The sequence below is a fragment of the Eulemur rufifrons genome, chromosome 6 (genome assembly GCF_041146395.1).
Source record: "Eulemur rufifrons isolate Redbay chromosome 6, OSU_ERuf_1, whole genome shotgun sequence".
Taxonomy (NCBI): Eukaryota; Metazoa; Chordata; class Mammalia; order Primates; family Lemuridae; genus Eulemur; species Eulemur rufifrons.
The window spans coordinates 21,025,072-21,048,950 of record NC_090988.1 but is presented as its reverse complement, the minus strand read 5'-3'; the positions used below and the strand labels follow the sequence as shown (position 1 = coordinate 21,048,950).

Sequence of the window (23,879 nt, the reverse complement as noted above, 5' to 3'; positions counted from 1 at the left end):
GCATCTGATGACAAATAGTCTAGATCACTGACAAAAGCAAGCTGCATGGATACACAATCCTCCTAACACGGCTTTTTAAAAAGCCTATGCAAATTTCTCCTAGAAACTGGTGGCTACTAAGAAATGGTAGCTACTTCAGAAAGAACCCACTGATAATTCTATCAAATTTAATGTGCCCCCAACTTTGTCAGATTTCTCTATGCCAAGAAGGCTTCCTACAAATGACCATCTGTTGTTAGGAACTCTGGAGAACAGTTTTCATAAAGTCTATCTATTAATCCTACCACAGTTCCTCCTACAGCCTGGTAAATGAGCAGAGCTACATATACAATAAATGTACAGATAGCTAGTCTTTCTAATTATCACTTCTCATCAGAAATCACATTCTAAAGCCATAATTTATTCTATCAGGTTGTGCCTGCCATACCAACTATATATGAAGACACAGGAAGTACATGTGTGTGCATGTGTGGGTGTATATATAGACACATACATACGCCGTGAAGACTGGCATCACTTTGTCAGTTGAAGCGTGCAGGGCTGGCTGGGGGACTGCAGCGTGAATGTCACTAGATCGCTGGCATAAATGCCCTTCTCACATACCTTGTGATGTAGAGAAATCCTGTGAGGAAGAGTTGGTAGGAGATTCCATTTGAGGGATTTTGCAAGACTGCTCTTCTTCCCACTCCTCTACTTCTTGCTCAAATCGCCAGTTATCTTCCTGAATGTAATGCTTCAGTTCCACTGACAGGGATTCCACTTCTGACATTTGATCTGATTCGTTAGGGGCTGCCTCTAGGAAAGACAAGAGTTAAATGGAGTACCATCCAGCAAAAGGTCACTAGGAACCAAAATGTTCTTTCTAGAAAGGAAGAAAGCAGGACACTTCATATTTTTTTCTATTCTTAACTAAAAATATATACACCCATAATCCATCAGAAATCCATTTGAACATCCCTTATCCAAAAAGCTTGGAACCAGAAGTGTTTTGGATTTCAAATTTTTTCAGATTTGGAATATCATACTTACCAGCTGGGCATTCCAAATTCAAAATTCCAAAATCCAAAATTGAAATACTCCAATGAGCATTCCCTTTGAGCATCATGTCGACACTTACAAAGTTTCAGATTTTAAACATTTTGGAGTTTGGATTTTCAGATTTGGGATGCTAATACAAGGCCAACAGTGACAGCACATCAGTAAGAGCGCCTGGCTTATTAGGTATGCACTCATTAAACATCTGTTAAATGAACAAATGAATGACACAGAGTTAAGCATTTGGGATAGTGGTCAATCACTGTCAACCACCGGATGTACCAAACATTTCTCAGAAATTCAGAAAATTATTAGATACAATGGAAATTTTCAAACTTGTTTTATCAATTTAACTGCTGCACCTATTATTGCTAAGAATGGCCATTTCAAGAAGGTTAGAGATGAATTTCAATACATTGTCTCAAGTTTCACACAATTAAGTGCTATCAGAAAACAATTTGATACAAGGGTTAAATGGTCAATAATATAATAACTGGCTTTAATGGCAAGGATATCAAGCACATACTGAACATCATTTCTAACCCTGTGACCAACACAACAAAAAAATCTATAGCAGAACAACACATTCACTTACTGGGTGCCATTAGCTAGCCTTTTCACTAAGCAAATGAGTTTCCACTTGCTTGTTTCTGTAATATAACATGAACATGCATGCAATAACAGGGCTCCTATATACTACCAACAGCTAGTATACTCATTTGGACTGTAACTCCCACACGCAACTATTCATGCCTGCATACTATAAACATACAATTTTGAAGATCAGTGACTGTTAAGTGATCATCCTCTCCATTCCCTATCCCCCAACCACATTAGCATATCAGAAAGATAATGTGCTGCCTGGACAAAATGCCTTACATGATTTCTTACTTGTGCAATGCAGTAAGTTTGAATACTAAAAGAAAAAGCCTTCTATTATCTGACATGGAAAATGCTGGTTATAAGACCTCTCACAGAAGATGCGAAACGAAGACAGAATTAATATAAACTGAAAACAGCACAGAATTTGGAGTCAGAACTGGATTCAAATCTTAGGCCTGCCATTTATGTACTGGCTGTATAACTATGGAACCTCTTGGAGCCTGTTATGCAGCTAGAAAATGAAGATAGTAATTTCCACCCAGCCTACCTCCCTTTTAGAGTTATTAGAGAAATAAAGTTTGAAACCATGCTTGAAGGAGTAAAGTACCAATATAAATGATAACCATTATTGCTCTTAGCATTAGTAGTAGTATTATGAGAAGTATGAAACTGTTCAGGCATATATGCTTTTAAAATTTAGCTATTCTCCAATGGGTGCAAAAATGTGTATACAATGATGTTACCAAAACAGAAAAAAACTAGAGACAATTAAAAATCTATCAAGGTTGATAATAGCTCACACCTGTAAACTGGGCATTTTGGGAGGCTGAGGTAGGAGGGTTGCTTGGGTCCAGGAGTTCAAGACCACTCCGAGCAACACAGCGAGACCCCTGTCTCTACAAAAAATGTAAAAATTAGCCAGGTGTGGCACCACGTGCCTATGGCCTCAAGTACTAGGGAGGGTGAGACAGGAGGATTGCTTAAGCCCAGGAGTTCCAGGTTGCAGTGAGCTATGATGGCACCACTACACTCTAGCCTGGGCCACATAGTGAGAGCTTGTCTCTAAAAAAAAAAAAAAAAAGTCTTTCAATGAGAGGCAAATATATATATAATATATTATATAATACATATATTCCATGTAATGAACTATTTATGCAGTTATTAAAAAGAATGAGTAGGCTTTATTTATAAAGATCTCTAAATACTCAATAACAAAGGTATAGAATTAAATGGAAAAACATCCCATTTGCGGAAAAAAGAAGAGAGAGATACAGATAAATAAAATCTAGCATATATATGCATAGAACATTTCTTGAAGACTACTTAAGAAACCTAACAGTATATACTTGTTGAGGAGTAGGACCAGTGGTCAAGGATGCAAGTAGGAAAGCAAACTTGTTTTTCCTTTTTAATCCCTTTTATACTGTTTATATATTTAAAATGCATTATTACATAATAATACTATAGTTTACATTTCTTAAAAAGAAGTACAATACTGTTTCCTTCCCTGGGTAGAACAGATTTTCCCCAATCTCTGGGTTCTGCTAAGATATTTTTACCTGCACTGAAGTGGGGTAGTTTATCATTAATATACATCAGACAGTAGGCACTAACATTTCTCAGGCCCCCATAGGAATCTCTTTCAAGTTCTTCCCAGGAAGATTCAGTAACAGAGATGTCATTGTACTTGAGCCAGATTTGTCGGGACTGATTGTAGATGTAGGCCCAGTAGTGTCCAGCATTTGCTTGTCCTTCATGAACAAGAACTGCATGCAAGCGATAAGGCACCTGAAAATCAGAAAGTAACATCCTCAGTCAGGGTAAGCAAAGTAATCTGGTCAAGTTTAGGTTATTACAAAATGACTATTTACATATGTGTTTAACGTGGGGTTCATATCAAAACATTCTATTGATTCAAGATGAACTAACAAAACACAGCCTTGGAATCTATCAATTATGTCTCAGTTCCCAAATCTTTAAGACCAGACAGTTGAACTTGATGACCTCTCTGAAGACTTTCAGCTCTAAACTCCCATGATTATAGATCTAAAACCAAAGATAACCTAAATCTGTATCCTTCCAACTCAAAACTCAGTTCATCTAAAAAGAGAATCACTTTACCACTCACACTGAAAAAAATGTTTACCATATTTGGGACCTGAGAACAAGGTGAACAGCTATCTCGTTCTATGCCTGTTTTCCCTGGCACCAAAATTTAAGTTAGCATATTTCATGCAGTCACATGCTGCTTGTATTTCTTCTTGTGAGTCATCATCCACCTATCTGGAGTGAAGACCCTTTTAATTACATACGTGTTTGTTTCAACATGTGAAAAGCATACTTTTTTCCAATATGGAGAAAATAGAGCAATGCTTAAGTGCTAAGTAAGTGAAAGTTACGAAAGCCAGTCACAGAATCAAATTAAACTTACACTTGTTATCAGTACCTTGACCTGTTTTTATTGCTGGTGCATATTTTTGAAATACCACAAAAGAGAAAATGGAGAAACCCAAGATTTACATGGTGCAACAGATTTTGCCTCAGTGCCTCCCTACAAACAGTCCGTCTACAGCCATTCTGCCCACTCTGTCCATTTACACAGAAGCCACTGCGAGGCCCCTGAACGGGAGCTCTTTTTCCCTTAATGCCCAAAATGTTACTCTAAACAAAACTTACGTGGATGGTAAGAATTTCTGCCTTAACTCCCTTTTGGAGTTATAAGTTATTATAGAAATAAAGCTTGAAAGCAGGCTGTCAAAGGAAAGATCTCGAAGAATCATGGTACTTAGCGAAAGGACGGATAACGGACCCTGATTCAGTTCTCCCCACTGCACTATTTACATTATCATTTTGTGAGTAATTTATTTTTCTTTTTACATCCTCTCCACTCTGAGAATTGTGAGTAATTTTTATTACTGTTTTCTTTTTGCATCTACCAGTAGCACATGCTTTGACTATTTTTCCAACAATTTTCATTCTACCTGACGAAGGAGAGGGTCACAGTACATCTGCTCAATAGTCTGGGTAGTGCTTGCAATACAATTCTTTAAATCTGTTAAAAAAAAAAAAGAAAGACAACACTTCTTTACAATGATCTCATTCCATATCACAGACGCTGCTTCAACTAAGCAAAGAATATTGCTTATCTAAGCCCAGGGTTCTAATGATTTTAACTTCCCTCTATGAACCACGAAGTAGAGCTTTAGGTTATGAAGGCTTTTAGTTCAATATAACTACATTAAGGTTTTAAAAAATCGTCTTTTATAATTGGCACTAAAATTTTAAGAAACTGTCTCTATTTAGGAAAAGAGCTTAATGGGTCACTTGGGTATAAAATATATGTCCCACAGAAAAGATCTGAAATGAGGAGATATAATAAAGGGTAGGACTAAATTTCTCTGCATGAAAACTTTATAGAACTTGGAAATTTTATTTGTCTTTTTGCTCCCTAGATAAAAGCGGAAGGGAAGGGGAGAAAGGACAGTCTGAGCAATAAGGCAATGAGGCCAAAGGACTTTTAAGAATAGAATGCTGAATAATTCTATTTTACATTGCATTGCCCAAATATCCTCCACCTCATTCACCTTTAGTAAAGTATACTTTATTCAGAAAAGACAGGTAGAAATCCAGAAAAGCCAAATTCTAAGTTTCGGTCAACTGAAGCCCAAGTTCAGATAAACTACTACAGAAATGAAATCAGCACATGCAGAAAAATCCCAACAAAGGTGATCATAAGTGCCTAAGCTTCTAGGAATTCCCAGAAATTTTGAGGAGGGAATCTAGGAGGGATCTTCTACAGCTGTATACTGGGAGTATGAACTAAGATTACAGGGCACTAAAAGCGCAAAAAAGGCTGAGCACAGTGTCTCATGCTTGTAATCCCTGCACTTTGGGAGACCGAGGAGAGAGAATTGCTTGAGGCCAGGAGTTTGAGACCAGTCCGAGCAAAAGTGAGATCCCGTTTCCACAAAAAGTAGAAAAATCAGCCGAGCGTGGTGGTGCGTGCCTACAGTCCCAGCTACTCAGGAAGCTGAGGTGGGAGGATTGCTTGAGCCCAGGAGTTTGAGGTTGCTGTGAGCCAGGCTGATGCCACTGCACTCCAGCCCAGGCAACAATGCAAGACCATGTCTCAGGAAAAAAAAAAAAATGCAAATGGAGTCACAATGACCATGACCAAATTAAACAGCATGTACAGCAATGGCAGGAAGTATACCCCAGATGCCTTAGTCCCAAATACTTAAACAAACAGAAAAGGTAAAGAGTAACTATATGACAAGTTTTTAAAAAGCCAACCTTGTATATCTTGTTCAATCTCACTCCTCCACCTCTGCAGACAGGTCTTAACAAAGTTTATCTCCTCGTCCGTGACTTTTCGAGGAGCTGGGTGTGTAGGCATTTTTCCCATGGAAGACCGGGAAGATGCAAGTGGCTTAGTCTTGTGTAGAGAATCTTCAGAAGAAAAGCTGCTTTCAACATCCTGAGAAGAGGTTTCTGTTCTTGCACTGAAGGAAGACAAAAGTCATTTTCATATGATAATTTCCAAAAGATACCTTGGCCTAAATTAATGTGCCTTGGAAAGCAAGCTGCTATATGGAAAAGTACAGCTATTATTTAGTGAGTATTAATTCTGCAGAGTTATTGAGTCAAACTTTTTCTTTATATGCATCATCCCATTTAACACAACTTGCTTACCAGACAGATACTATTACTATCCCTATTTTACCAATTACAAACCTAAGGTTTAAAGAAATTAAGCAACTTACCCAAGTTCACCCAGCTAGCAGGTGATACAAAGTAATTTAAACCCAGATCTGCCTGAGTCTTCGGTGCATGTTGTCTATCAGTGATTATAATGCTTTCTCATGAAGAGGGGATGAGAAGGAAGATGGAAAAGAGAAGAGTGGGACTGGAAAAATCAAGGAATTAACTACAGAGTTTCCAAGATGCAACTGAATAAAGCGAGACTCTCCATCCAGGAACAAGATAGACAGAAGCAAGAAAAATGAAGCATCAGCTGAACATCCAACTCAAAAGGGTGCACACCAGGTGGCACCTTGGGCGAGTTCACAGAGCAGGGCTTCAAGGCAGACAATCCTGGCACTACCACTCCTGAGCTAAACACCCAAGGAAAAGCGATTATGGAGCCTCTGCAAAGTAATCTAATACCTCATTTACAAAATGTAAATATTAACTTCTTTACATTATTGCTGTAAACTAACAGAATAAAGTATGTAAAGCAAATGTCAATTTACCTACTAATGCTGTGGTCCCCAACCCCCAGGCTGGCTACAGCCTGTTAGGAACGTAGCTGCACATCACCCTGGACATTACCACCTGAGCTCTGCCTCCCCCAACCCCACCCCCATCACTGGAAACACTGTATTCCATGGAACCAGTCCCTGGTGCCAGAAAGGTTGGGGACTGCTGACTAATTAACTATTGTCAGAGTAAAACTACACATAGACAAATCAGCAAGAATATAAAATAAGCTTCTAATCGTACTTAGGTTTCCATTTCACATCAAAACTGAAAAACATAAAATTCCTTTGGCTTTCACTTAAAAGAAACCTTCCCCCCTCCGTGCACAAAATAATGGAGGAGAATCTCTTTTCCCCAAGGACTCGTATGGAAAAATAAACCCAATAAGTAAAAGAGCAGATACCTCAATCTCAGAAGACATTATGCATACCATGTCACTGTAACTTTAAAATCTAATAATATCTAGCAGTATTATTTAATTGATTAAAAAGCCTGCCCCACCACTTTTAAAAAGTTAAAACCATTTATATTCCACAAAACACATGAAAACATTCTATTCTTTTAAAAAAATTAAAAAATACACGTAGAGTATAAAGAATGAAAGAATTCCCCATCACTATACCCAGATTCATGTCATCTCCTAGAGATACCTATTCTTAACATTTCGTATGTTCTGACCAGATTAGCATTTCTAAGCATATATGGATGAATAAATGTTAATGTGTGTATGGGGGAGTCTTAGGGAGATAGTTGGATTTTTTAACATAAAAGTTTAACTTTTTAAATGAGTAATAGTGTTTTTATTTGCCAGGACACACATATCAAATGTGATGCAACCCGTGTGGCTCCTTTATGTTATACTGTTGTGAGTGGCTGAGCTGGAATAGAACCAGAAGGCTCATGTGACGTGGCCTCCCTCTGTCTTCACTGGACAAGCCCCTCTGGGCTGTCCTCCTTCAATGACTAGCCAGTTCTTTTCCATGTTTTAATTTTCTGTTCATGGATAAGTCTCTCTTTTCTTAATGTTTACTTAGTCATGCATACTTCACAGCAGATGGAAGCATAAGATGTTCTGGAAGAACAGGGCTTGAGGTTTCCTCTGAGAAAGGCCTTCAGTGGCAGCTAGCTTGTAGCTCAAAACAAGGTAGCCTGGGTGGAGCATGAACACTATCGAGGAGCTGCTGAAATAATCCCAACCATCCTGTGGGCAAGACAAGTGCACTGGTGGGAATTACAAACACGCTCACCCAAGTGACAACTGGCAAAATCCTTCCCTTTAAGACAAAGAGCTCACAGCTCTTGAGCTCCTAGGGGGTAAGTAAAAAGCAGGTAAAAAGATGGAACATAGTTTAAATTAAACTAGAAAAACGATACATACCATTTAAAAAATTTATTTTTATTACCTTTCCTTGGATGTCAGGTCAGAAACTGGGCGATGCACTGAACAAAGTGGTAATGTCATGCAAGTGTCACTTTCAGGTGGACAGCTTTCTGAGGCAGGTTTCGTACTAGCAAATTCAATAACATATTTCAACATGTCCGGGAGTGGGAACCGAGCTGGGCCCGAGCCGTACTTCACATACCTAGGAGGCAAAGACAGTGGTACTCTACCACCCAAGTCCCTTTTGTACGTCAGGACTTGCTAACAAAGATCTGTTCAGCATACAGAGTCAATGGAAAGGCTTAATCCTAAAGCCTATCCTCAAACAATCTGTAGGGTAAAAATTCTCTAACTACAAAAGCAAAAAAATGCCAACAGTCTAAAGTTTTATATCCAGCAGGAAGCACTTCAAAGGGGCTCCTAATCAAAGACATGCCAGTTATGCTTTCTCTTGATGTCATATCACATTTAGGTTCTGGTCATAAAAATAAATTGTTCCTTAAAGGAAAGTAGATGTATTACCAGTGCCCAAATCTGAAAAAAGTTCTGGTGAGCTAGTACATAAAGGTTTTTTCTTTTCTGTCCTTTAGACCAACTACTTTATAATGGAGAAATGAGAGAAAGGAAGCTGGAAATGGGAAGTAGATGTTGATAAAGGCCAGGGTTTAAGAAATTTGGCAAATCTTTCTTCTAAAGGGTCTGAAGTACCCTATTATTCATACACCCATACAATGGCACAGACCAGGCATAAAGTATTGAAGATTTCTTTGAGATGAGTAAATAATAAATATCTTCAAGTATGTGACCAAAATAATATTTTATTTATTTCTTTTAGAGATGGGGTCTATGTTGCTCAAGCCTACATATTTTCCCAGGAATATATACATAAAAAGATATGTGTAGCCTTTAAAAAAAAAAGCCAAAATTATATAAAATTTTCAAAGTCATTTTATTTTAAAACAAATGTAATACCATGCTAAGAAAAATGCTCTTATACTCTATTTTACAATCTAAATAATTCAGAATGCCTTGATGACTACTGGTAAATTGAGTATTTTTGAGCTATAAAACATCAGGTATGTTTGCTTCTATAAAAATAATTTAAAATTTCCAGGCTTACAAAGTATCACTGGAATCTTTAAAATAAAATACAGCCACACTTAGAGTCCTATAAATCACTTCCAGGACAGTATTTGATGACTCAATCTTCAGCTTAAGTCTCTATTAAGACAAATGGATGACTGGCCACATTACTCCTAGGTAAGGACTTCCTGAGACAGAGGGAAGCTGAAGTTGTGGTGGCTGGGGTAGAGAGCAGGGTCCATCTTGGGCCTGGTATGAAAAGTGCTTCCCTCAGGGAAATTAATGGCCTAGCAAGGGCCTGGGTGGAGGTGGGGTTGTGGTAGGAGGGAAACTGGTAAATAGATAAAAGGAGGAAGAGCAACTGACAGTGTATGGGATTTCCTTCTTAAATGCTTAAATGAATGCAATCTAGACTAGAAAGAAATTATACCAACTCCCCCTAAGGAAATCAGAGGGTGATTCCACAGAAATAGTGTAAAACAATCAAGAAAAGCAAAGATTCCTCTGTAACAGAAAGGATTTTTGTATGTATCAGAAAATTAATGCTTTTAATCAATTAGCCTTGTTCTAGATAGAACAGCATTAATTTTTACCTTTCCTGGACACTTCAAAAACTGCTTTTCCAAGACAAGTGAATTGGTGCGTTGTGACAATAGTCTCTCTCATGTTTGTGAAAAAGACCCAAGGGGAGTAGAAAAGGTAAAAAGCTATAAAATCAGAACTCGGGTCCTCCTCTGTACACTGCTAGTAACTAACTGGGTGACTTTGGGTCACTAAGTCCTCTAGGACTGCTATTTACCCATGGATAATATTAGCTGATCTTAAAGACTTTCACACTCAGAAATATTTTTTCTTAGCTATATTATAAGCTACTCTAGTTAATATTTAAGCTCTGAATTGATTTTTAAATATAAACAAGTGATCTGATTTTAACATTCTACTCTCTATCTTTTACATTGCTAAGCATGATGGTATCCACAACTTACCGTTCGAGTTTTTGCTGCAGAACTTTTATTTCCTCCTTTAACTTTCGAATACATTCTCTCTTATTTCGAATAAGCTCCTTGCTCCTGTACATGTACCTAAGCAAATGATAATCCCACAAACAGAATTTATACTTAAAGACATTAATGACACAAAATTTCAGCAAGCTAGGGATACAAGGAAACTTCCTCAATCAGATAAAGGACATTTACAAAAAATACACAGCTAGCATCATACCTACTAGTTAAAGACGGATGCATCAGCCCTAAGTTCAGAAACAAACCAAGGATTTTCCATTTCCATTAAATGTTTTACTGAAGGCACAGCCAATGCAATAAGGTAAGAAAATGAAATAAAAGAGATACAAGATAGCAAAGGAAAAAGTAAAGCTACATTTTGGTTGTGAATGACATGATTGCCTACATAAAAAAATCTCCAGAAATCTATAAAACACATCAGAGCTAGTAAGTAAGCTTATTAAGGTCAAAGGACACAAAGTCAATTTTTTAAAAAAGCCAATTATATTTCTATATACTTAAAAAGAACAAACAGAAAAGTATAATTTTTAAAAAGCCATTTATAACATCAAAAGCATAAATTATAAATTTAATGAAATATGTGTAAGACATGTACACTAAAAATTAAAAAACATTGTTGAAATTAATGAAGACTTAAATAAATAGAGCTATACGAGGTTCACTAATTGAAGAATTCAATACTATTAAGATGTCAATTCTCCCCAAATTCATCCATAGGTTCAACACAATCCCAATCAAAATCCCAATAGCCATGCGGCAGAAAATGACAAGGTGATAAAATTTATATAGAAAATGCAAAGGACTAAAATAACCAAAACAATTTTTGTTTTAGAAACAGAGTCTCACTCTGTTGCCTGGGCTAGAGTGCAGTGGTGTCATCATAGCTCACTGCAACATGAAACTCCTGGGCTCAAGCGATCCTCCTGCCTCAGCCTCACGAGTAGCTGGAACTACAGGTGATTGCCACCACACGTGGCTAATTTTTCTATTTTTTGTAGAGCCGAGGTCTTGTTCTTGCTCAGGCAGTCCTGAACACCTAAGCTCAAGCGATCCTCCTGCCTTGGCCTCCCAGTGTACTAGGGTTACAGGCATGAGCCACCATGCCCGGCTGAACCAAAACAATTTTGAAAAAGAACAAAGTTGAAGAATTCATACTATCTGATGTCAAGATTTACAATAAAGCCACAGTAATAAAGACAATGTGGCACTGGCATAAGATTAGCTAATAGAACAGAAACTCCAGAAACAGACCCACAAATACATGTTCAATTAATTTTTGACAAAAGTGCCAAGGTAATTCAACAGGGGAAAGGACAGTCTTTCCAACAAATGGTGCTGGAACCACTGGACATTCACGTGCCTTCCTCCTCCTTCCCAAAAAACCCCTTATCTCACACCATATATAAATATAAACTCTAAATGAGGTACAGATCTAATAAGTGCTAAAACTAAGAAGTTTCAAAAAAAAAAAAAAGAAAATCTTTGAGACTCTGGGTTAGCAAAAATTTCTTTAGAACACAAAATGTACAAATTATAAAAGAGAAACTGATACTGATGTACTAGACTTCATCAAACCTACAAACTTCCACTCTTCTAAAGACACTGGTAAGAAAATAGAACAGACAAGCACAGACAGAAAATGTGTGGATTTGTATCTAAAATATATAAAGAACTCTTACAACTCAGTGTAAAAGACAACCAACCCAATTAAAGAGTGGACAAAAGATCTGAACAGATATTTCACCAATGAAAATATGCAAATGACCATTAATTAAGCATATGAAAAGATATTCAACATTACTAGTTAGCAGGAAAATATAAATCAAAAGAAAAGTAAGAAATACCTACACACCCATTAGGATGGCTAAAATTAAAAAGACTTATAATTTCAAGCATTGGCAAGGATGTGGGGCAAATGGAGCTCTCATATACTGCTGTGGGAATGAAAAATTATATATAGTCACTTTAGAAAACAGTTCATAAATTTCTTGTAACATTAAACATATACTTTCATGCAACCAGCAATCTCACTCCTAGGTATTCTGCCCAAGAGAATTAAAAACTACACCAAGCCTTCTATGTAAATGTTCATGGCAGCTTCATTCATGATAGCCTAAAACTGGATACATCTGAAATATGCACCAATCAGTGAATGGAAAAAATATTGTGGTATGCATATATGATAGAATACTACTCAACAACAAAAAGGAACAAACTACTGGTACATGCAAAAACAAGGGTCCCAAAAACATTACTCTAAGCGAAAGAACACAGTCACAACGGGATGCATACTAAATATTAATGTCAATAATATGACATTCTAGAAATGTAAAAAGTATATGTCAGAAAACAAGTAAGTGGTTGCCGGGGCCTGGGGGGTGGGAGAAAGAGACTGACTGCAAAGGGGCAAAGAAAATCTTTTGGGTGATGGAAATGTTCTATATCTTGACTGTGATGGTGGTTACTTGACTGTACATTTGTCAAAACTCATTGGTTATAAATGGTGACCTTTTCTGGTATGTAAACTATACTTCAATAAACCAGACTTTAAAAAGGGTAAAATTCTATAATGTAAGTCTGTCTAGGACAGCCCCCCCCCTCCTCCCCATCCCAAGGAATACAGATAGTATTCAGATTAGAAAGAAATACACTGTGGCTACTCCATATACTGTACCTACTACTGTTCCCAAAGTAGCAGGGCTTTCACCTAAAGCCTCGCTATTCAAATTGTTGTCCAGAGTTTAGAAGCGTCATTAGCATCATCCTGGGAGTATCTAGAAATGCAAATTCTTGGGCCCCAACCTAAATACACTGAATTCAAATTTGCATATTATCTAGACTTCCCGGTGATTCCTATGCGCAGTATACTTAGTGCATGCTCATTTCTACTGTTGCAGTACATCAGGAAGAAAATCAAACAAGAACTCACCTGTCCATATAAATAATCTGAGGAAATTCCAGCTTATTGTGAATTTTCTCTGGCTGCCCAAGGGACTGATTGAACTCAAATCTTGAGAGTTCAAAGGTCAACACAGGAGGTAGCTTTGTAAACCAACGCTATTGTCAGGAGCAACAATGTGGGAGCAAGAAAAATTAATTTTAGGAAAAAACAATAGCCAGATTTAAAATATCCCTCATCAAACTTTATTCTTTTGGTATGGAACCTATATTCAAATCAAACTCATAGAACATTTTTTATTCCAAATACTAAAGAAAATGAACACTTAGGATCACAATCTCTTAGAGGACTCAGTATTCAAAACCTAAAGGAAACAGCTGGCCTAACCAAGGAATGAGAAATTATCATCTATGCAACACATAACTAAGGAGACAACTGTCTCCACGGATCAGCTAAAAAAGACTAATATGTGTACTTATATTATGTACTATTTACACTCTATTAACCAAAATTTGAATCCTTTTCATGTCTAAAAAGGAAACTTGAAATAGCCTCGTGATTTTATAATTTCTCAAGTTTCTGACAAAAATCTCTGAATTCTAAGAATTTACAGATGCCTCATAATGAAGCCAAATCAACCTACAATGCTATTACCTTGACTTCAAAAAAGAAAACCACAGACTTATAAAAAAAAGATTTCAACTGTCACCAATCATAGGTGAGGAAAAGCTAAACCAGGAAAGGCATTTCTGTGCAATTCACCTGTATGCCACAGGTTCCTATGAAGGGCTTTTTAAATGTTCCCTTTACCAAAGGTGCCAACAGTGTTCTCTTCAGATACCCTGTCGGCACAACGAGGTGAATTCAGATAGCCTGTATAACTACGTCAGGAATAACAAGCACGGTAATTTTATTTGTTTCTGTTTTATTCTTATAAAGAGTTCTCATCCTTGAATATAGGTCTCCAGAAGTCGGAGTAGCTAGTGAACATTCCCTCTCTCGTAAGAGAATGCATTAGGTCTGCATAGATGGTACAGATGATATGCTTCCCATTAGGAATTAGTTCTTTCCTTGAAAAGCCAGGGAAGCAGGAGCTCTCCCTGAGTTCCAACACTGCTCTACAGATAATATACTTACACAAGGCGCATATCAGGCTCCCTATTTTAATTCAAGAAAGCTCTACTTTCTCCTATAAAAATTACTGAGTTGGACTCTTAGAAAAGTCACAATTTTGTCTCAAAATGTACAATGAAAGGAGAACAATCCAAACTATAGTGTTAACAATTAAGCTACAAATGCCACTCCCTAATTCTTAACCCAACTGGAATTTTGAGATATTAATTACCCTTGCTCTCCCTCTAACTTCCCCTCTTTCTTTCCAACCCACAAAAGTAAATAAATAAATGAATGAAAATTAAATTTAAAAAATGTTAAAAGCAAAGGCAGAATTGACAGTTGAGAATGGCAAATACTATGACAGGGAAAATATTCTAAATGGCATACCATAGGAGTTAATCACTGTACTTTTACCCTCCGAAAATATGGAGGCAGTGGGTTCTCCCTACTCAGGTACAGGTAGGCTTCAACAGAAAGAGAGAAACTTAATCATACTTAAAACATCAGAAGCAGCATACAACCTTTACATGACTGACTTAAATTCATAATTTTAGTAAAGGGTTTATTTATCAAAGTACTAAGACTGACTGACTCACATCAACTGATGAGAGACTTAAGACAAAGTCAAGTTCTTTTGTAAGTGTAAAGTTACTTAATATGTGATGGGAAATGAATCTGCCTGAAAGCTCAGTCCTTAAGTGGCTTTGTCACTGGCACAGCCAATAAAAGTGTGCGTCTTACCTCTTGTCCATACTTCACCGAATGATCAGAGGGAAGAAGCTCAATGTCACCCTCCACCATGGCCCCTTCCAAACATTCGTCTAAGTTGTGATAACCATTTACCTGAAGAGGATACTGGCCAAAGGTCTCGTTGTTACAGAAGGGCTTTCCTAGGCAAAAGAGAAAGACTGATTTTTAAAGACATCACTACAACCATCTAAAGCCTATTTTCTGGCACCACAGAGAAAATAATCTTAAATTTAGCAACTTCCTGAGAACTGGTTAGAAATGCACTTAAACCTATATGGCAACCTCTAATGGGCCAGTTGATCCAAGCATTGATGTCAACAACCGGTAACACTGCAAAAAGAAAGATAATCAGACATTATGAGCCTCTTGATCAAAGACCTTCCAACCACCTGTGACCTGGTTTTGCAAAAAAAAAAAAAAGCCTTACCTGAATCTAGTCAAATTTTGAGTTCCAACTATCAATTTACAAGAAGAGGAGTAGAGGGGAATATGCTAAAATATGTTAAATATGTATCGTGGGAGTGTAAGCAAAAAAATTTCAGACTGTGGGAAATATTAATACCATAGAACAAAAACCCAGTTTCTCCAAAAAATACATTTCAAGGAAAGAAGGATGGAGGAGGAGTCTCTACAGATATTCAAGAGACTTAAAAGATGTGTCAACCAGTCATAAATGAATCACATTTGAATCCTTACTAAAACAAACTGTAAAAATAAATTCTCTCTTTTTAAAATTATGTAGGCAAATTAGAAATTTGAACACTGACTGGATATTTTAAAATGCTATATTTTGGAATGGTAGCAGTACTGGGTTGTGTTTTATAAAGAATACCAGAGGGGTATGAGTAGACAGGGGTGAGGCAGGGAACGACTGACTGTCGACTAATGGTTGCTGGGTTCATAGGTTTTATTTTTTTGTTTTTGAGACAGGGTCTTACTCTGTCACTCAGGCTAGAGTGCAGTGGCGTCACCACAGCTCACTGCAACCTTAAACTCCTGGCTTCAAGCAATCCTCCTGCCTCAGCCTACCAAATAGGTGGGACTACAGGCGCGCACCACCACACCCCGCTAATTTTTCTATTTTTTGCAGAGACAGGGTCTAGCTCTTGCTCAGGATAGTCTCGAACTCCTAAGCTCAAGCAGTCCTCTCATCTTGACCTCCCAGAGTACTAGGATTATAGGTGTGACCCATCATGCCCAGCCAATGGGGGTTTTTATATTGCTCTTTTTGTATGTGGTCAAAATTCTCCATAGTTAAAAAAAAGTTATATGTCCAGTATGCAGCTTAGATAAACCTCTAGAGTAGGCAAGAAGTTTTGACAGTCTAACTCAATAAAACCTTTTGATTTTAGATATTACATTGGAAACAACAACACAGAAAACTGACATTACTATGTGCCTGACGTTAATGCCAGATGTGGGCTATGCAAATATTAAACAGTTTTATATGACAACTAAAGATCACGCACATTTCACAGACGAAGAGACTGAGGATCCTGGGGCTCACACAGTTTGTCCACAATTAAACAGATACTAAGAGGCAAAACCAAAATTCAGACCTGGGCTTGTCTGACTCTCAAGCTATTCATTATACTGCCTCCTAAAAGGGACACAGTAATAAAGATATGGTCACAGGCCTAGAATTAACATTCAGAGCAGAGAATTTACCTTCACGAACCCCTTCGGTCAGGAAAGTACCATAGAACAGCTGCACCATTGGATTTTCAGATTTGTTCCTGGGATTGCTGCTTTTAAGAAAGGGAGACAATTCTGGATCATCTGGATAGGATATGCACTACACAAAATCAAAGTATCATCCAAAGGCAAACATAGTGCATTTTCATCAACCCCCAAGGAGACAGATATGGTTTAAAGTAAGTAGCAGATTAGTTCAGTTTAAACATTTGTTGAACAAGTATATGCCTGGCATTGGGTTAAACTCTGAAGACACAAAGACAGTAAGGCACGATCCCTGGCCTTAAGGAGCTTAAAGTCTAATAGTCTAAAAGTCCTTTAGATAGGAGTCACACATGCAGACAAATATATGTATTTGCATGCATTCAATATACACATTTATAGCCAACAATAGATATACAGGGTATAGAAATAGTATAGAGATAAGAATGGACTCCCTTGTGCAGTTTTGCAAATAAATACAGAAAAGTTTTCTCAGTAGCATAAAAGAAATGAAATTTGTTATTTTTTTACTAGCCCATCTTAAACTATTAAGTTAGTTGCTATCTGCAAAGCCATTTTATGATATATTTAATATAATTTTTCTACCTAGAATTAAAACTATTTAGAAAACAAACTTCTCAGCATCTGTATTAGGAAAGACATATATGTATTCTTTGCCCTAAATTTCACTTTTATTAGTGACTGAAATGATTAAACCCTATTCTGGACACATTCTAAGTAGAATTCAAAAGTGGTCTTAGATAGAATTTAATGTATCTATATTATACAACCATGTTCACATCTAGGGTTGATTTGACCTTTTTAAAAAAACATTTTACAGTACATGGTATGCCTTCAACAAAGTTAACCGTTATGGCCCTTTTAATTAAAAAGTTGCAGGTTAAGGTGATCAGCTACATCCTCAGAAGGGGAAGCCAAAGGCAATGGGGATACATAATGAGGAATAACTAGGTGGTTACCCCATAAGGTTTGGCAAAACCCAGCAATTTTTACTTAAGAAGACTTAACTTTCCCCCCATGTCCTAATTATCACTGGCCCACTGTGAGTAGGAAGGATGCACAAACAAACCCTCAACACTCACTTAACATTAACAGCTAGCTGGAATGCGTCCTCTAGCCAATCCAGGAGCTTGTGTGTGAATTCACTCACATCTTGCTATAAGAGAGGCACAAATTGCATAAGAGTTAGAACCAACACTATGCTTAGGGAAATGAAAATTTGCCCTTATCCCACCAATGAAATAAGATTCTACTATGAAAGTTATTTCTTTTTTAGGGCCAAATATAAAGACACTGGAATACTGGAACCCAGCTAGCACAGATAAACAGAAGGTGCATTAGGCAACCTCTGACTAAGTTGTGGCTAGAAGGAAACTGGACCTCTACCACTTCCAGCCACATCTATTTGTGACAGAGAAAGAAAAACAAACAAACAAAATCTTCCAATTAAGGCTTTTGAAAAAAATGCCCCCAAAACAGACTGTCGTGTTCTAGAATATAAGATCTGAATAGAGAAAGAAAACTTTTACGAAATGTTTTGAGAATTTTGTAGAATCGTAAGACCTTTAGATAGAGAAAAAAAATTTTAATTTGTATCAGGAAGAATCTGATATAATTGTGACATCTTTACTTTCTAATAGGAGGTAGAGAAAGGAAAGTGTTGAAATCTAGAAGAGAAAGATTGCTGAGAAAAGCTGCTGAACTTGAGTTTAGTTTTAAAAACATGATTTCCATCTGGGCCATCCCAAGACAAAGGTGCAGACAAAGAACTACTTTTCCTGGTGACACTCTGCTACGGCTCATTGAGATATTTTCCAATCTCCTTTGTCCTACTGCAACAGCCCCTGTAAAAGTCTACTATCCTTTCTCCTATTTCTTCGCTTTAGAACTGCCAGCACACACACTCTCACACACCTTCTCTCATGAACACACGGGACTCCCTCTCTCCCCACCTGTTCTGTAGGCAAAATAAAAGGCAAAAACAGGAACCCACAGTCCTGCTGACTCATGTTCACCCCTGGTTACACAGCTGAAACAAAGCACCGTCATAGTCATGTTAATAAGGCATGACTTCAAACTCTACAGAGTTTGGGGGAAAACAAGAAGCTTCTTTTGTACCTGCTGTTCCTCAGATGATCGGAATGCTCCCTTTAACAGATCCAGGGCTGCTGAAGGGTCCACAAATTTTCGATTTGATCCCATCATCAGAGCAAACAAATACTGAAGCTCTTGCATAAACATGATATTTCTCTTGTCCTATAGAAAACACAGCACTTACTTGGAAAATCAGAACGTTTAAAGGGAAAAACTGTCAGTAATTACTCCTTAATTTATATTTACCTAGGTCTATGTCAGAGACTGGTCTCAAACTATGTTGTAGGGACTCTGATAAGGAATATAGAGGGTTACTTTAAACTGCAGAATAACTATGTAGGAGCCAGAGAGATAATATTGATGGAAAAACAGAAAAGTCCGCTTTCTGAAACTGCTGCCCATGCTCCAGTGAGGAAGATGCACTGCACACCAAGGTGATATACCCTGGGAAGGCTGGATCACTGGGAGGAGGCTGTGCCCTTTAACAGGGACAGACTTAAACCTCTTCTAAGAAGATCCAGGCCTCTGGCCCTGGGTCATCTCTTCTGCATCACTTGGCCAAGCAGCTAATGAGGAGTGAAGGACACCACAGACAGAAACAGTGTTCAGACTCTGCCCACCTACACTTTCTTGGAAGTATTTTTCTAATTTTCTAATCTTGCAAACCCTTATTTCTTGTCACAAAGAGAAAAGAGCCATGTAGAAATGAAAAGAAAAACTAGCACAAGCCAAAGAGTATCACAGTTATCAGCTTATCCAAAAATTTAGAAGTCTTTGGGATGAAAGGAACTAACCAACACTGAAGAAATTCCTCAACACCAACTTACCGTGTGACTGCGACAATTTTCAAGGACATTTTGTGGCAGACTATAGCTGAGAACAAGTCTTCGAAATTCAGGCAACTGAAAGAGGGACTGAAAATAAAGAAAGAAATCGATTCGTAACCTTTCTTTCAAAATAACTACAGTAAAAAAAAAATATTTCTTTCACTTCAAATATTTTCTTTCATATTTAAAAGTATGTACAAGTGTCAACCTAGCAGATCTGCTTCTATTATTTCTAAGGAAATAATAATGGTTATGTACAAAAATTAAGATGAAAGAATATTAACCCTTTTAGGTAAAAAAAAAAAAAAGAAGCAACCTAATGCTTAACAAAAGGAATAGACTGAATAAACTATACTACATTTATAGAATACACTATTAAGTAGTCATTAAATAATAATGTAGAAAAATGGTTTCATAAAATGAACTATTATACAGCAGTGAAAAAAATGGACAAGTGCTATGTGTAACAACATGGATAAATTCCAGAAATATATTGAGTAAAAAAAAGTTACAGAAAACAGAGTACTATACTGTTTCTATTAAGTTTAATAACATATAAAACTACTGTATGTTGTCTGAAGAGATATACATATGTGGTTCTCTCTGTGGGGGAGGGAGAATGTGACAACAGGAACACAAGAGCACAGGGATTTGTCACTTTTTTTTTTTTTGAGACAGAGTCCCGCTCTGTAACTGGGATAGAGTGCAGTGGTGTCATTGTAGCTCACTGCAACCTTAAACTCCTGGGCTCATGTGATCCTACTGCCTCAGCCTCCCAAGGAGCTGGGACTACAGGCACACACCACAAAGCTGGCTAATTTTTCTATTTTTAGTGGAGACGAGGTCTCACTCTTGCTCAGGCTGGTCTTGAACTCCTGAGTAAAAGCGATCCTCCTGCCTTGGCTACCCAGGGTGCTAGGAGTACAGGTGTCAGCCACCGTACCCAGCCTCACATTTACTTCTTAAACCAGGCAGTGAGTACAGCAGTGTTCACCATTCTCCACTCTTTGTCATAAATATTGAATTAAAAGTTTAAGAGCAGACATCTCTGGTAGGCAAAAATGGAGAGGATTTTTTTTTATTATATGTAAATCACACATTTTTCCACTACAAATATCTTCTCTAATTTTTTTTAAAACATCCCTTATATGAATGTAACTCCTCATCCCAACATATTCCTCAAATCAAAAAATCCCTCAGGCCTACACACTGAAGCAGCATCCCAGGTAGACAATGGCAAAACTTTGGAATCAGAACTAAATAAAATACTTTCTTGGTATTCAAAAAACTTGGTATAGTCAAAGTGGCAATATCTGACTAGTGGCCACAGGCCACCTCTCCGGCTTCCCTCACTCTATCATGAGCCCTGGTGGGGACGCAGCCAACAGGGTGAGTATACAACTGAACTGGAAATTTAAAACCAGGTCATGACACTGCACCAAAGTTCTATGTGGAGCCAGGGCTGGGCTGGTCAGCTCTATCCTCAGCCATGCTCTCTTCCCACCGCACCCGTCTACCCAGCACACCTCCATTCCCACTCTGCTGGCTTCCCTACGACATTCTCCAGAGCTTCTGTTCTACCATGAGAAAAATGGCTTTACATTCTCAGTCACTTCATGCTACCTCTCAACCTTTACCAAAATCTGGCTTTCCCCAAAGATGCCATTATTCTTAAAAACTGAAGTGTGAGCTAATATTACCCACATTTCCCAACCCATTAGCAACATGATTCTTTCTCCAACAGCTGCTGCTTCTGTGTTCTTTTCATCATTTAATTACCTCCTCCTCCTGACATCAAAGTTTGAATGTCAGGATAATCTCTGAATCATTTTCTTCTCTTAATCATTCCTATGTAGTAAGTCACAAGGCCTTCGGCCTCTGCCTCTGGGGCTCTGTATAGACCCTCTCCCCATCGGTACCCATCACTGCTCACCGGGATCGCTGTGCATGGTCCCCCTGCCTCCAGAAATTCCTCTCCCAACTCACCTGCCACACAGCTAATCATTCAGTTACTTTTTTAGTTTATTGTTCATCATCCATTTCACCTCAGGAGAATGCAGGTCCCATGAGAGCACAGCTGTCTTTGTTCTGTTCACTTCTACGTCAAGGTCCTAGACCACCGCTAGACATAGGGTAGGTGTTCAATTATTTGCTGAGGGAACTCATGTACACCCATCCAGTCTGAAGACCTCTTGTTTTCTTGAGCATCTTATCTCTAGTGACATACTCTTCCACTCCATCTCTACACCCACAGCCCAGGCCACATCTGGGATATGTCAACACCTGAAATGTGCCAATTCTCGCTCGGGTCACATACTCATAAAAATCCACTCTCAGGCCATGACTTCTGACACTCTGTCCAATTACCAACAGGACAATTGTTCTCTGACGTCAGCAGGGACCCAAGCAAACTGACCCCTTTCCTTGCTCCTTAACCATTAGTTCCACGGTGTCTTTATTTCTCTCAACCTTGCTTTGATCCCAGGGTCTTAATTACCCTTCTTAAATTCTCAGTCCTTTCATCACACACCCAGTAAATCCTCCAACCCGAGTGAGATGAATTTCCCACTAAGAGATGCAGAGTGCTGCTAAGACAAAGTCCTGAAAAAACAGAACGTTCTCACATCACCATGCATTCAAGGTCAATAACCTCAAGCGGACCTTCAAATTTTTAGAAATCCTACTATTGTACTCTGGTGCTGACTGGTATTCCCACTGTCTCCAACAACTATTTCAAACTTCCACTCCCTTTAAAATCTGACTGTCACTCTGTCTCAAAAGACAGCTGCTTATTTCACAGAGGAAAAAAAGAGCATTAGACAGTAGTTCAGCTTTAATGTACAGCCATCCTTTCTTCCTTCTCCCTTCCCATGCTGCCTTGCCCTTTTCCTTGTCAGGGCCAAGCTCCCCACATGCTCTCGGTTCTACCCTCTCATGCTGTCTCAGAAACCTTTCCCAGTCAGCCTCTGGGTCTGCTGGCTCTTCTCAACTTCTCCAAAGGAGTGAAGGCAGAGGGCGATGTTAATCCGGGGAGCGGGGTTCATTCTCTCTCTCTCCGCCCCCCCCCCACCCTGTATCACTTCTCTGCTCCAAACCTTCCAATACTTTTCCATGTCATACGTAATTCCCAAATCCTCATCATGACCCCAAGCTGCCCCCCACCCCCCACCTTTCTCACCCCATGGCTCTTGGTTCTGGATCACTCAGTTCTAGCTGTCCTGCTATTTCTCAAACATTATCAGCAAAGCTGCTGAACCTCGGTCTTTTTACTTGCTGTTCCCTCTGTCTGAAGTGTCCCTCCTCATTCCCTGGCCACCTCCAGGCCTCTGCTCGAATGCCTGCCTTATCAGCCTGTCCCTGACTGCCCTCCCCCAGCTGAATGCTCTGCAGCTCCCACTGCCATTCGTCTTTGCAATACTTACCACCACCTGATTGATACATGTTTTGTTTACTGTCTATTCCATTCTTTTCAAAGTAAATGCCATGAGAGTAGGGGCTTTGCTTTATTTACTGCTATTTCCCTAGAGCCTAAAACAGTGCCAGGCATACAGAAGCTGAATGCTGTATGTGTGGAAAGGGAAGATTCCATTTTTGGCTTGAGCAGCTGACTTGACGCCATGTACCATGCTGGAGAAGACTGCAGGGTGGGGCTCAAGGGCTACAGTGTGGCCATGTGAAGTTTAAGGTGCCAGGAGTTACTTCTAGAGGCCACTACTCTCTAGGTGAATTCATTCCCTCCCTTGCCTTTATTACCGTCTATATGATACTGATTTTCAACATTGTATCTGCAGCCTAGAACTTTTATCTGAACTATAGATTCACATAATTAACTGCCTACACGGCATCTTCCTGTGGAAGACTTGCACAGGCACCTGAAAGTCAGCAGGTCTAAAACTGAACTGAAATCCACTCTTGACACACACCCTAATTATTCCCCCTCCGCTACACAGTGTCAAATGGCACCTTAATCCACCTGGTTACTCACCCTAGAAACCCTGCAGTCTTTCTCAGCTCTCGAATGCATACATCCTACATCCAATCGTTCACCAATTCCTGTAGCTTTGCTCTCCTCAGTACCCCAAGAATGTGTTCACTTCTCCCCTTGCATGACT

The 23,879-nt window shown here is 38.6% G+C and overlaps 1 protein-coding gene across 3 annotated transcripts in view; it reads right to left on the bottom strand.

Moving 5' to 3' along the window:
* Positions 1–23,879, bottom strand: part of USP28 (ubiquitin specific peptidase 28) — a 60,186-nt gene that overhangs the window by 9,145 nt on the left and 27,162 nt on the right. The window contains exons 6-17 of one of the 3 annotated variants that reach the window (XM_069468899.1): positions 19,768–19,854; positions 18,965–19,102; positions 17,929–18,002; positions 16,817–16,896; positions 15,140–15,288; positions 13,313–13,440; positions 10,348–10,443; positions 8,301–8,480; positions 5,932–6,140; positions 4,620–4,690; positions 3,198–3,426; positions 604–795 (exon numbers count right to left, since the gene is read on the bottom strand). In XM_069468899.1, coding sequence (XP_069325000.1) covers positions 604–795; positions 3,198–3,426; positions 4,620–4,690; positions 5,932–6,140; positions 8,301–8,480; positions 10,348–10,443; positions 13,313–13,440; positions 15,140–15,288; positions 16,817–16,896; positions 17,929–18,002; positions 18,965–19,102; positions 19,768–19,854 — 1,633 coding nt within the window. Of the gene's footprint in view, positions 1–603; positions 796–3,197; positions 3,427–4,561; positions 4,691–5,931; positions 6,141–8,300; positions 8,481–10,347; positions 10,444–13,312; positions 13,441–15,139; positions 15,307–16,816; positions 16,897–17,928; positions 18,003–18,964; positions 19,103–19,767; positions 19,855–23,879 lie in introns of those variants that run through there. The other 2 variants (XM_069468901.1, XM_069468900.1) reach the window with 2 other exon arrangements.